At 40.1% G+C, this 13,291-nt stretch overlaps 1 protein-coding gene across 3 annotated transcripts in view; it reads right to left on the bottom strand.

The window, feature by feature from the left end:
* Positions 1 to 13,291, bottom strand: part of LOC116990845 (LIM/homeobox protein Lhx3-like) — a 113,731-nt gene that overhangs the window by 90,313 nt on the left and 10,127 nt on the right. For all 3 annotated transcript variants that reach the window (XM_033048902.1, XM_033048899.1, XM_033048900.1), the window contains exons 2-4: positions 13,089 to 13,189; positions 7,405 to 7,453; positions 3,024 to 3,129 (exon numbers count right to left, since the gene is read on the bottom strand). In XM_033048902.1, the coding sequence (XP_032904793.1) occupies positions 3,024 to 3,129; positions 7,405 to 7,453; positions 13,089 to 13,189 (256 nt within the window). The remainder of the gene's footprint in view (positions 1 to 3,023; positions 3,130 to 7,404; positions 7,454 to 13,088; positions 13,190 to 13,291) is intronic.

Raw genomic sequence — 13,291 nt, 5'->3', positions numbered from 1 at the left:
AAAAGAGAAGATAGTAAAATAAAAAAATTTCTAGATAATTGTAATCTTCCAATACTGGACCTTTTGGAACAAGAGGAATTAGGAGCTCAAATTACAATCAAAGAAATAGGTGAAACAATAAAATCGCTGAAAAATGGTAAGACACCGGGACCAGATGGTTTTAATAATGAATTTTATAAAAAATTTCAGGAGATAACAACCCCTTATTTATTTAATTTATACTCCCATGCTTTTAAAGAAAACAAACTACCTGAAACACTAACAGAATCAACTATTACACTTATTCCAAAAAAAGATAAAGATTTAGAAGATCCGGGCTCGTACAGAGCTATATCACTTTTAAATACAGATCAGAAAATTTTAGCAAAGATTTTATCAAGAAGATTAAGCAAATATATTAGTAAATTGATAAACCCTGATCAAACGGGGTTTATACCTAAAAGACACTCATTTAATAATCTGAGACGTCTGTTTAATATAATGTACTCGCATAAAGTAGAGGAAGAAGATATATCAATTATTTCTTTGGATGCAGAGAAAGCATTTGATCAGGTAGAGTGGCAATACTTATATAAAGTACTACAAAAATTTAATATGGGAGAGAATTTTATAAGATGGGTAAAATTATTATATGATAAACCGATGGCAAGAATTTTAACTAATAACATGTTATCTCAAAAATTTCAACTATCAAGGGGTAATAGGCAGGGATGTGCACTATCACCCCTGCTATTTGCCCTTATGATAGAACCCCTGGCTGAAAGTATAAGAATTCATCCGAATATTCAGGGCTATAATACCAGAGACTCAAAGAATAAAATCTCATTATATGCAGACGATATACTTTTATATATTACAAAGTCACAAACGAGCATACCAAATTTATTAAACTTAATAGAGGAATTTGGGTCTTTTTCTGGATATAGAATAAACTGGAATAAAAGTGAAATCATGACATTAAAACCTCAAGAACCTACACACTTACTGAAGTTCCCCTTTAAAATCGCAACAGAAAAATTTAAATATTTGGGTATTCAGATTACTAGAAAATATAAAGCATTATTCAATGCTAATTTCATGCCTTTATTAAATAAACTTAATACGTTGATTAAATTTTGGAAAACACTTCCCTTATCATTATTAGGTAGAATAAATGCAATAAAAATGATCTTCCTACCACAATTATTATACCTATTTCAATCTATACCGGTATATATACCAAAATACTTTTTTTAAAAATTAGACTCTAATATTACTAATTATATTTGGGACTATAGATCACATAGAATCACAAAAAAACATTTATGTAAACCAAAAGAGGTCGGGGGACTTTCACTTCCGAATTTTATGTATTATTACTGGGCAGTGCATATTAAGAATATGATTTATTGGTTGGATAGTGCTACCCAACAGACAGAATGGATAAAAATGGAGAAGGAGGATTGCCATCCTAGTAATATAGGAACGATCCTCTTCTCCCCAAAAAAACTGAATAACACAATATATAAGAAGAACCCAATTATATATGGTACAATAAGAATTTGGAAACAAATAAAATTATCTTTAAAATTAAGAAATCTATCACTGTTAATGCCAATAGCGAATAACCCTTTATTTAAACCATCTCTTATTGATAAGACATATAACCAATGGGAAAGTCTCGGAATTAGAAGAATCGGGGATATGTATGAAATGGGAAACTTACTATCATTCCAACAATTACAATTAAAATTTAAATTGAAAAATAACCAATATTTTAAATATCTTCAGATTTGCGATTTCGTGAAAAAATATATACAAGGATATCAAAAAGTAACTCCTGACTTATTGGAAGAGGCAATGAATATTGAAGCTGACTCACAAAAATTAATATCATATTTATATAATAGTATTCTAAATATAGACCTACCATCGACAGAGGTACTTAGAGAAGAGTGGGAACGGGAACTAATGATAAAAATTACGAAGGTTAAATGGGAAAAATACCTGATATATATTCACAAATGTTCAATTAATGTAAGACATAATTTAATTCAATTTAAAATTGTACATAGATTATATTACTCAAAAACAAGATTGAACAAATTTTATCCAAATATATCCGCCACTTGTGATAAATGTCTAGCCCAAAAGGCAACTATAACACACTCCTTAGTCTCCTGCATAAAACTTTATAGATTCTGGAATGATATTTTTGAAATATTTACAAAATTATTCAAGACAAGAATGGAACCTAATACTGAAATGATTATATTTGGCGTAATGGAAGATGGGAATAAATTGAACACATCTCAAAATCTATTCCTTAACTATGGTTTAATAATAGCAAAAAAATTAATTCTTAAATTTTGGAAAGGTACATCAATACCAACGCTTAAAATGTGGATTGCAAGTATGTTGGACACCGCTCATCTTGAGGAAATGCGATTCCTCCTAATGGATAAATCAGACCAATTCATAACGAGTTGGTCTCCATTCGTCGTTTTTTTGGAATCATATGGTGCAACACAATTGTAAAAAATAACTGTTTCAGGACTGGACGAGGGTTGGTCAAGACTATAAATAATGATCTCCTCTTTTTTTTTTTTTTTTTCTTTTTTTCTCTCTATTCTCTCTCTCAACTTTTTTCATTTACTCGTTTTCTTTTTTCACACACTATATATTTCACATCTTTCTATCCTTTACTATCTAACTTCTTTTTCTTATTCTAATCTTTTTTCAGTGTAACAAAAAAAAAAAAAAGAAGTTGTACATAAAATGTATTATGAAAATATATATTAGGCACTTTGGTGCCATATGACTGTACTTACTTCTAATAAAATAAAATATAAAAAAAAAAAAAAAAAAAGAATATACACATCTCCGTAAAAATGAAGAGCCTGCCACAAAGTTAAGTAACAGTAGGGGGCACCCTCTTCAAATATGTAAAAAGCAACATCTCTCTAATCTTGTACCAAGGTAATTATTAGTCACCAGAAAAATCATTGATGTTATTACTTAAAAACGGGTACTTTTAACAATACCTGGCTGGTTCCAGCACAGGGCAAGCAGGGGGCTTGTTTGGATATGTACTATTTTGTAGAAAATCAATCATGGTATGTCGGAACGTCTGTAACTCTTTGTTTGGTCCTGCAAAACAAATATTCAGATTTTAATGAGTTCCCTAATCCATTTTTCATGAGCATTATCATAAAAGTAAACCATATGGGCCTGTCCCACTTAGGCGACTGCAGGAGACTATGCAGTCGCTACAAAGTCGCCAGGGAGTTGCCTTCATGGTCGTGAGGAGTTCCTGCATTCTGGAAACTAGTCACGGACTCATTATAGTCACCGTGAATTTTACAACATGTTGAAAAATTAATGGCGACTAGAATGAAGCCGCCATGGAGAGTAGCGAGAATTCTCTTGCCACAGGTTGGTCGCCAGGAGGTCCTAATGGGCTGCCAGGAGGTCGGCGGTTCTCGGAGGTTCTCGTAGGTTGTAGCCAGTGCTGACCGGTGAATATCATTGGCTCATTGGGGAAAAAAAGGTAAGCAGTAGTTTTGAGAAACAAGGATAAACCAACCGGTAATGTTAAATGTCCGTCGAGCTTCACAGCCGTGTACCTCTGGCTTCTTTAAAGTTGTCTCCACTCCTTCACACCCCCTCTTTTAAAGGACTTACAGTACACTGTGCTTTAGCCGTGTTTTTACAGCGCCAACCTTCCTGTTCATCGCGGTGTGTGTCTGTTTCACCTTGGCTTTGCAGCGTGTGAATTTTTTACACAGCGCTCCCCCTGCAAAACGGGCATGCATGTGCGTGTGTTCCATTCTGATGCCGTTCCTTTTGCCGGTTTTTCAGGCGACTGCCGGCAACCTGACAGTCGCCGGCAGTCGCCTGAAAAATTGCTTAAGTGGGACAGGCCCATAACTGTCTAAAGTTTGAGACTTCAAACAAGAATATCTGACATTTTTTCCAGTACTTAGTATGAATAAGGTTGTTTCCAAAACTGAATACCTCTGAAGCACAGGTTCACCACCGATTATCCAGTACCCTTGGTTCCAGAGACTTGACAGATTATCCATTTTGCCGGACCAACGGCAAAGTCATGTAAGATCATGCAATTATAATTCAACAATACATTCTGACCCATTAATTATACCCCTCCCGTGTCTCTTGAGCACAATAGACTGCTAGAAACTTAAATTAAAAAATATTAAATTACATTAAATTTACAGCAAAACTTTCTTGCACGGGCAGCCCGGGCGCTGATCCATGAGTTGCCCTCGGAATTCCCAATGAGGTTGGCGGTCACCCACATGGACAAGGTGTCGATTTTACAGTAGGACTACCGGGCAACCCAAAATCTTCAATGATGTAATAAAGAAAGGATAGTTTATGGATGACAAGTGTCTATCCGCTACAAAATCAAACAAAATCCACTCCGTTTTTCTTTCCACATAATTTGCAAATCCTCCATAATCGTAGTTCTGCAATTCTCAAGTTATTTGTATTTGGGTTCTGGATTAAAGACACTAAAATGTCATTGCACAATCAATATATTGCTCCCAAATATTGTCTCCAATTGACAAATATATTTCTGTCTTTGCTCTGAAATCAACTATTTATTAGGTCTTTGTTACTGGATTTTTTAAAGTCAAGGCACACATTTTTTCATTATCAACTCCAACAGCGATGCTGCCTGACCCACTGAGTTACTCCAACACTTTCCTTTTTTTTAAATATTGAAAGTCTAGGACAGGTCATTTAATAAACTACATTTTAAATGTTAGCTAACTTGTGGTATCATCTATCTATATATTTAAAACTCTCATCTTGACCACTTCCTGTTTGCACTGCATATTGATTTTAGAAAGATCGCCACCACTTACGGCTGTGGTTTTTGGCCATCTTACTCAGAGCCCCCCTCCACTGTGCAGGACAAGTGGATTTTTCCCATCGATTAAAAATAAAAGAGTTATTAGTGTTTTAAAAATGTTGAGATACTCTCTCCTGTCAATCACTGCCATGAAGGCCACGCGTCTTCTGGTGGGAGGGGGGAGGGACTATAAAACCAGGAAGTATGGGCGTGGCTCAGTCTCTGCAAGATGGGGGAGGGAGAGGTCACTTTGGTGGCCTTGTACCCTGCTTGAAATGGTAGGAAACTACATTTGAATTTGGTGGCCTTGCTCCCTGCTTGAAATGGTAGGAAACTTCATTTGAATTTGGTGGCCTGCACTCTGCTTGAAATGGAATTTCAAGGAATAACCGTGAGTAAACCGCCAGCCAACCAGCCGTGGGTGAGTGAGCTGCCAGCACACCAGGCTTGAGTGACTGAGCTGCCAGCTCAAGAATCCATTCGACCTACAATGTCCATACTAGCCCTCTGGAAACCAATCCATTCAGTCCACAACACCCATACTAGCGCTCCAGAACCCCCCCTCCCCCCGGCCATCAATATTGGAGTTGATGGAGAGATGGAATATTGCGTTCGTGGACCAGCCCTCCCGTGTGAACATGGGACCCAATGGGTCCCACTTAATCTAGTACATAACTAAAACTTTGATCTTGTTATCTTCCGGTATGTGCAGTATTTCTATTTGCGCAAAAACGGTTCGCGATAGCGCTACGATTTTTTGCCAGTTCACTCACAGTTCTCCTATGCTGCGGTTGCAACAAGTTTTGTTCCGATCGGTTGAATGTCGTAAAAGTTAGCGAGGTTTAAAAAATCTTAAAAACCACTCGAGCGCAAATCGATCTCTTCTCCTGCCGTTCAGCGCCGCACAGATTAGTCTCTTCCCCTGTCACTCACCGGGGCGGTCCGCCCCTTCCTGCGCCATCGCGTCTTTATTAGAGCTGAGGATGGCCGGTGGAGGTTTCCAACCTGACACAATTTCCGGAGGGACACAAAGCAGCCCAGTCCCAAGCAGCGCAGCGTCAAGCAGCCCAGCGTCAGAGGCCCAGCCCAGCGTCGGAGACCCAGCCGAGTCCGGAGTCGGATATGTCGCCAAATGGAAAGCGGAGACTCTGATCCCGGCGGAGGAGAACGATCAACGATCAGCGCCCGCTATGAGTTCCCATCGCATCGCCAATTCCAGCCATTACCCCTCTGGTCCCCTTCGCTGGCTCCTCCCCCCCTCCCCCGTGATACCCCCTCTCGCCCATGGCTCTTCTGTCTTTTCTCCGAGCTCACTCCCCCCTTCCACCCCCCCCCCCCCCCCCCCCGCCCACACCCCTCTCCCCTCACAACTTCCCCCTCCCCGCCCACCCAGAAACAAGATTCTATGGTCTGATGAAGCCAAGATTGAACTCTTTGGCCTGAATGCCAAGAGTCACATCTGGAGGAAACCAGGCACCGCTCATCACCAGGCCAATATCATACCTACAGTGAACCATGGTGGTGATAGCATCATGCTGTGGGGATGTTTTTCAGTGGCAGGAACTGGGAAACTAGTCAGGATCGAGGGAAAGATGAATGGAGCAAAGAACAGAGAGATCCCTGATGAAAACCTGTTCCAGAGCATTCAGGAACTCAAACTGGGGCGGAGGTTAACCTTCCAACAGGACAACGACCCTAAGCACACAGCCAAGACAATGCCAGAGTGGCTTTGTGACACGTCTGTGAATGTCCTTGAGTGGCCCAGCCAGAGCCCAGACTTGAAACCAATCAAAGATCTCTGGAGGGACCTGAAAATAGGTGTGCATCAACGTTCCCCATCCAACCTGACAGAACTTGAGAGGATCTGCAGAGAAGAATGGGAGAAATTACCCAAATACAAGTGTGCCAAGCTTGTAGCACACACCCAAGAAGACTTGAGGCTGTAATCGCTGCCAAAGATGCCTCAACAAAGTACTGAGTAAAGTGTCTGAATACTTATATAAATGTGATATTTCAGTTATTTCTGTATAATTACTTTGCAAACATTTCTAAACACCTGTTTTCGCTTTTTTATTATGGGGTATTGTGTGTAGATTGCTAAAAAAAATTTTTTAATCCATTTTAGAATAAGGCTGTATCGTAACAAAATGTGGAAAAAGTGAAGGGGTCTGAATACTTTCTGAAAGCATTAAACACCATTTCAGAGGGTGGTTAGATCGAATTGTTTAGGTGATTGGTAGATGAATACAAAAATAAATCTCAGCCACCTTCCAATAAATAGAAAAGGAAACAGTTATAGTTCTACAGAGATAGAGTATTTAAATGCAAGGCACCACTTATGTTGCAGTCGCAAACTCAAATACCTGCCCACAGTTGTAACTTAATAGCAGAGCTATCCATATCCAAATTGCACAATTTCAAATTCTTGATTGAACTAGTATTGTGCTTCTAATGTTATACATTTAAATTGAAGGAAACATGAAATGCCTTTTCTACAATTTTCTGCTAGTTATTGAAATTCTTCAATAATTGTCTCAGTACCATACCGTAATAATCTTCTCCTGTTGCGAACTGACCCACGAGTGCTTTGAAGTACTGCAAGGGAACAAGTGAAAAATGAGTGATAATAACAACAGATTTCTTACTGAAAACACACAAGAGTCTGTGGATTTAAAACAAATATTTCATTTACCCAATAAGTACATTCAATTGTGAAAATTAGTAAGAAACTTGGCAAGGCACATTTGTTCCAAAAAATCACCTTCAGGGTTAATCTCACCCAAAATTGTGATGAGCAACAACCTTTTCCTAGTAGCCATGTCCTTTAACTGGCAATAGTTAATTTCCAACCACATTAAGCAATTCCGCAGAATTGTGGTGGCGCTATCAAGAAAATCAAAGTAGAAATGTATTTTAATCCCCATGGGAAAATATAATGTGATATAGTCCTCAAATTATATGTTCCAAAGGCACATGCAAATTCTTGACAGTTGAAGAAAATTGTTAGTATAGCTATTCCAGATAGAATTTCTTTGAAATGCCCATATAATCAGCCCATATAGTGTCAATCCAGAGCAAATTAAAAAAAACACTACCTATTGTGTAATACATTTTCTTTATTACAGATAGCATTCTTCTGTCATCAGCTGTGGAGGTCTTCCTTGGCCTGCCAGTCCCTTTGCGATTAGTCAGCTCACCAGTGCTCACCATCTCTTTCTGCTTACTGATGTACCAAACAGTTGAGTTCAAGAAGGAACTGCAGATGCTGGAAAATCGAAGGTGCACAAAAAAGCTGGAGAAACTCAGCGGGTGCAGCAGCATCTATGGAACGAAGGAAATAGGCAACGTTTCGGGACGAAACCCTTCTTCAGAGGATTTCGGTCAGCGTAAGGTTTGGCTGATGTTTCCAACAGTTTTATTCTTGTTTCTCAGCCTCATAATGGCTTCTTTGACTTTCATTGGCACAACTTTGGTCCTCATGTTGATAAACAGCCCCATAGCAGAAGAATCTACGTCGCGGGGCTGGAAACTGGAAGTATCCTGAGCTAATTTTAAGCTTCCGGAGCTAGGCCACCATCATCTACTGTATCTATTGTACCAACTCCTGCAAAGCTACAAGCACCAGCCTACCAAGTTTTAACAAGTGATGGCTCCCACTGATTGTCGCCAGAAGCCATGTCATCAATGTCGAGGGGCTTTCATCTGCAAAACAACAACTAATTGGAAAGCTCTGCAATGAGAATGACTGTGATGTCTCAGGTCTACAAGAGACCCACAGAGGACAGCAACAGCATCGACCTAAGATCCCTGGAATGAAGCTAGTTATTGAAAGGCCACATGAGAAATATGGCAGCACTATCTTCGATAAAAGAGACCTAATCATCAACCAGACTTCAATGACAGAAAGGGACAACATAGAAATCCTTGCTGTGAACCTGGGGAAAACTAATTGTGACCTCTGTTTACAAACCACCAGGCTCTTCATTTGCCTTTGAAGAACACCAAACCATCAGTTACCAACACATGAATGTTACCATTGGGGATTTCAACAGCCACAGCACCTCATGGGGCTATAAAGAAACCAACGAGGATGGTAAGCTTGTAGAGAGTTGGGCAGAAGCACATCTTCTTGACCTAATTCATGATGTTAAACTTCCTCCTTCCTTCAATAGCTGCCGATGGGAGAAAGGCTATAATCTCGACCTGACCTTTACAGGTGATCAAATAACATGTCAAGGCAAATAACTAGTCTTCAAGCCAATACCACACTCACAACACAGACCAATCATCATTAGCATTACTGTTGTGGTACCTCAGAGAGTTCCTCCAGGACGGCGTTTCAACTTTCAAAAAGCTGATTGGGAGCAGTTTGCCAGCAATCTGGACGGAGCCCTATCTAATCTCGAGCCAGTCCCAGCAAACTATGATCAGTTCGTCAAAACAGTGCAAGGCATTTCTAGAAAGTATATTCCACGCGGATGTAGTGAGTACTATATACCTGGAATCTCAGCTGACAGTGCCTCATTTTACGAGAAGTACTCAAAACTGTACGAGGAAGATCCCTTCTCAGAGGAAACAATGAACACAGGGGCAATGCTCATGTTAGCAATATCAGGGTAACGAAGAAAATCCTGGCAAGAACTTATTGAGAGTGTTGATGTAACACACAACAGTAAGAGAGCTTTGTCAACCATCAAGAAGCTAAACAACGACCTCCAGAAGGCAACGCTGCACTCTAACATTACAGGTTGCTCACTAGCTGCTTCTGAATGGCAAACCACCACACAAGAAGCACCACAAAATGAGTCTATGGCTTCAGGGTGATAGAGAGTCAACCTGGTACTTCAACAGCAAGGAACTCCAGACATCAATCAATTCCCTCAAGAACGGCAAGGCAGCTGGCCTTGATGACATTCGCACAGAACAGATCAAACATTTTGGGCAGATTACACGAGAGTTGGTCCTCTTGCTGTTCAACAATTGTGCAACCCTCTGCCAGCTACCTAAAATATGGCAGAAATCTCTTGTGATCGCTGTCCTTAAGCCCGGGAAAGACCCTAAAGAAGCAAATAGCTACAGACCGATCTCCCAACTATGCCAAAGGCGCTCTTTGAGTGCCTCATCTTGAACAGGTTAGGCCCAATCACAGAACAACACCTTATACCGGAGTAAGCTGGCTTCCGGCCTGGGAGATCATGTACCAGCCAAGTGCTCAATCTAACTCAGCACATTGATTGAGGACGGCTTTGAAAGGAATGAACCAAATGGTGTTGTCTTTGTTGATCTGACACTCGCTGATGACACTGTGAACCACAGGCTGCACCTCAATAGGCTCCATGACATGACATAGGACTTCCACTTGACCAATCTGATTCAACAGCTACTGGAAAACAGACGCTTCTATGTGGAGCTGAATGATAAACGCAGCAGATGGAGGAAACAAAAGAATGGCCTACCTCAGGGCAGTGACCTTGCTCCAGTGCTGTTCAATGTATACACTAATGATAAGCTAGTGTTCCCAGGGACGAGAAGCTTCATTTACGTTGACGACCTTGGAATAGCAGCCCAGAGCACTCGCATAGATGAGGTAGAAGCTACCCTCTCATCATCCTTAGACAACTTGACAAATATTACAAGGACAACCAACTGAAGGTAAACCCTGCTAAGACCCGTTAACCTGTTCCACCTTCGTAATCACGAAGCTGGAAGGAAGCTGTCCGTAACATGGAATGGTGTCCCTTTGAGGCACTGTGAACTACCCTGTCTACCGTGGGGTCACTCTGGACCGAACCCTCTCCTTCAAGCAACACATCAAAAGGGTGAAGGGCAAAGTGAGGACGAGGAACAGCCTCCTCCGCAAGCTGGCAAACTCGTAGTGGGGTACCAATGCATCCACACTGCGGTCAACTGCTCTTGCGCTGTGCTACTCTGCTGCAGAGTATGCTTGTCCTGTTTGGGAGAGATCATCTCATGCAAAGAAAGTTGATGCCACCCTTAATGACAGCTGCAGATGCACCACTGGCTGCCTAAAACCAACGGATGTGGATAGCTTGCATGTCTTGGCCGGTATTGCTCCACCAGGAATCTGCAGATCAGTTGCAGATAGAACTGAACGTTGTAGGCAAGTTGGGGACACTCATCATTCCTGTCACTCCCATCACCCAGCCCCAAAACAGCTGAAGTCGAAGAAGAACTTCTTTCACACAGTCCAGCCACTGTCACAGTCTCCTCAAGCAACCAGACTAGCCTTGTGGGAAAAGAAACGCAGTGAAAACCACCACCACGTAAAGATGCCAATCCCAACCAAGGAACAGTTACCACCTGGTCACAGGTGTGACTGAAAGACTTGGAAGTCCCTCATAGGCTTCATACAGGGATGGGCTGAGGCAAGACCAATATGAGCAAATGGGGCTATGCGGATGTGGCAGACACAGAATGTGAATGTGGAACATGTGTACAAACAATGCCACACCTACTAAGATGCCCACTTCTTGGTGAACAATGCTGCCTGGAAGATCTAACGGTGGCAAATGAGAAGGCTGTCCACTGTGCAAGAGCCTGGCCGAACATTTGAAACATAAGATGATGGACACAAAAGAAGATATTGATAAACAGCAATAAGTTTCCAAAGTTGATGGAAAGACTGGCGGAAAGACTAGGTGCTGAGAGGTCTCTTATACCTGCATTAAAGAGGCAATTAAACACACATGAGCAATTACAAATGCCTGTGAAGCCATGTGTCCCAACATTATGGTGCCCTGAAATGGGGGGAGACTATGTATAAACACAGCTGTAATTTCTACATGGTGAAACCAAAATGTATAAAAATGGCCTTTAATAAAATCTGACAATGAGCACTTTAACCACATGTGATTTTTTTTCTATTACAAATCTCAAATTGTGAAGTACAGAGGCAAATAAAGAAATGATGGGTCTTTGGCCCAAACATTATGGAGGGCATTGTATGTGCCTTTTTTACTTTGGTTAAATAAATGATCAAGCATGTACAGATGGGTTAAGTTCTAATTCTCCCTGAAGGATGAGGTTGTGCAATAAACCTTTTTGACCATGTTTTCATCTCAATTTCAACACTTAGGACCTACTGCCATATTAATTCAAATAATTCGAAAAGTACCCTGCTGAAAGAAAAATCAAGGCAAAGAACTTGTTCTACAACTTAACAGTTTGATCATGAGAAGAAGGATGTAAATTGGGGAAGAGCAAAACGTTCTCCTTATGTATTTACTAAGCACCAGCCAGGCTGGACAATGGGACCAAAAAAAAGTTATTATTATACAAGTAATGTAAATGTAAATCAAATTAGAAAGTGCATATAATTAATTTTTCAAATTTCAAAATAGCAATAAATTAATTTCTGTACAATTCATCATTACAAGGTTTATTACAATAGAAAATGTTTCTGGACCTTTTTTCTGCCTGGTGGCATGACAGTCGCAAAGTATTCTGGACAAGTATCTCCCCCAATTTTGTTCACATGTAAAAATATATATAACAGATTATTTTACTGATATCAATCAGGAAACATTGACTTTTACCCTTTGATTCAGGAGTGCTGAGAAGATTTGCATAATTTTAGTTCAGGGGAACTTCTTTCTTCATGGTATGCTCTGCACCTAACTTCTCTCTAAGTTCATGCTGCAGGGAATTTATCCAGTGAGACACTAACTAAGCTGCATGCTGGTCATCCGTGTATCTCTGGTATAGCTCTGGCAAGAAGCAAGTACATATTAAACCAAAAGATACAGCATGACTGGGGAAAAAGTGGGCCAGTCTCTCATTGCTTTAACAGAGACGATAAATATACAGGGGTCACCAGCCAAAATAGTATGATAATAAATTAGATTGGAAAAATGTATTTATTTAGTCAAACTTCAAAGTCATGGGTGGCTTACAGGACAATAATCCACAATAATAAATAAACTAGACTAAAACTAACCTGTAGCAGTTCTAGTTACTATGCACGTTTCGTAATGCAAAGAAAAGGTACTGTTAACTTGGTTCTCAATTATTAAGCTTGTATTTCTCTCCACCCACAAAATTATCTAAACATTCTTACATTTCAGCAGAAAAGACTGCACATCAAGGAACTGAAAAAACTAATAAATAAAAATCTCACTTTAATTTCAAATATGCAAGTTTGCAAAGAAGGATTCACTACACAAAGACATTCACTATACAAAGTATTCTTCATCAACAGGTATGCCCTTACCCGAAACGTTGGATAGAAGTGAATACCATAGTCTGCACATGCGGCAAAATTATTCTCCTCGGCACAATCCATCGCACCGACCCTGATTGCCAATTCCCAATCTGCAAAGAAAAGTTTACTTCATTATTTTCTGATACAAATTTAGCACTTGACAGTGGCCAGATAAAGCCGTTGAGAAAGGTGAATGAGATACTTAAATTTAT

This window comes from Amblyraja radiata, chromosome 32 (genome assembly GCF_010909765.2).
Source record: "Amblyraja radiata isolate CabotCenter1 chromosome 32, sAmbRad1.1.pri, whole genome shotgun sequence".
Classification (NCBI taxonomy): Eukaryota; Metazoa; Chordata; class Chondrichthyes; order Rajiformes; family Rajidae; genus Amblyraja; species Amblyraja radiata.
Note: the sequence above shows the minus strand (reverse complement) of the source record. Positions and strands in the feature narration are given on the sequence as shown.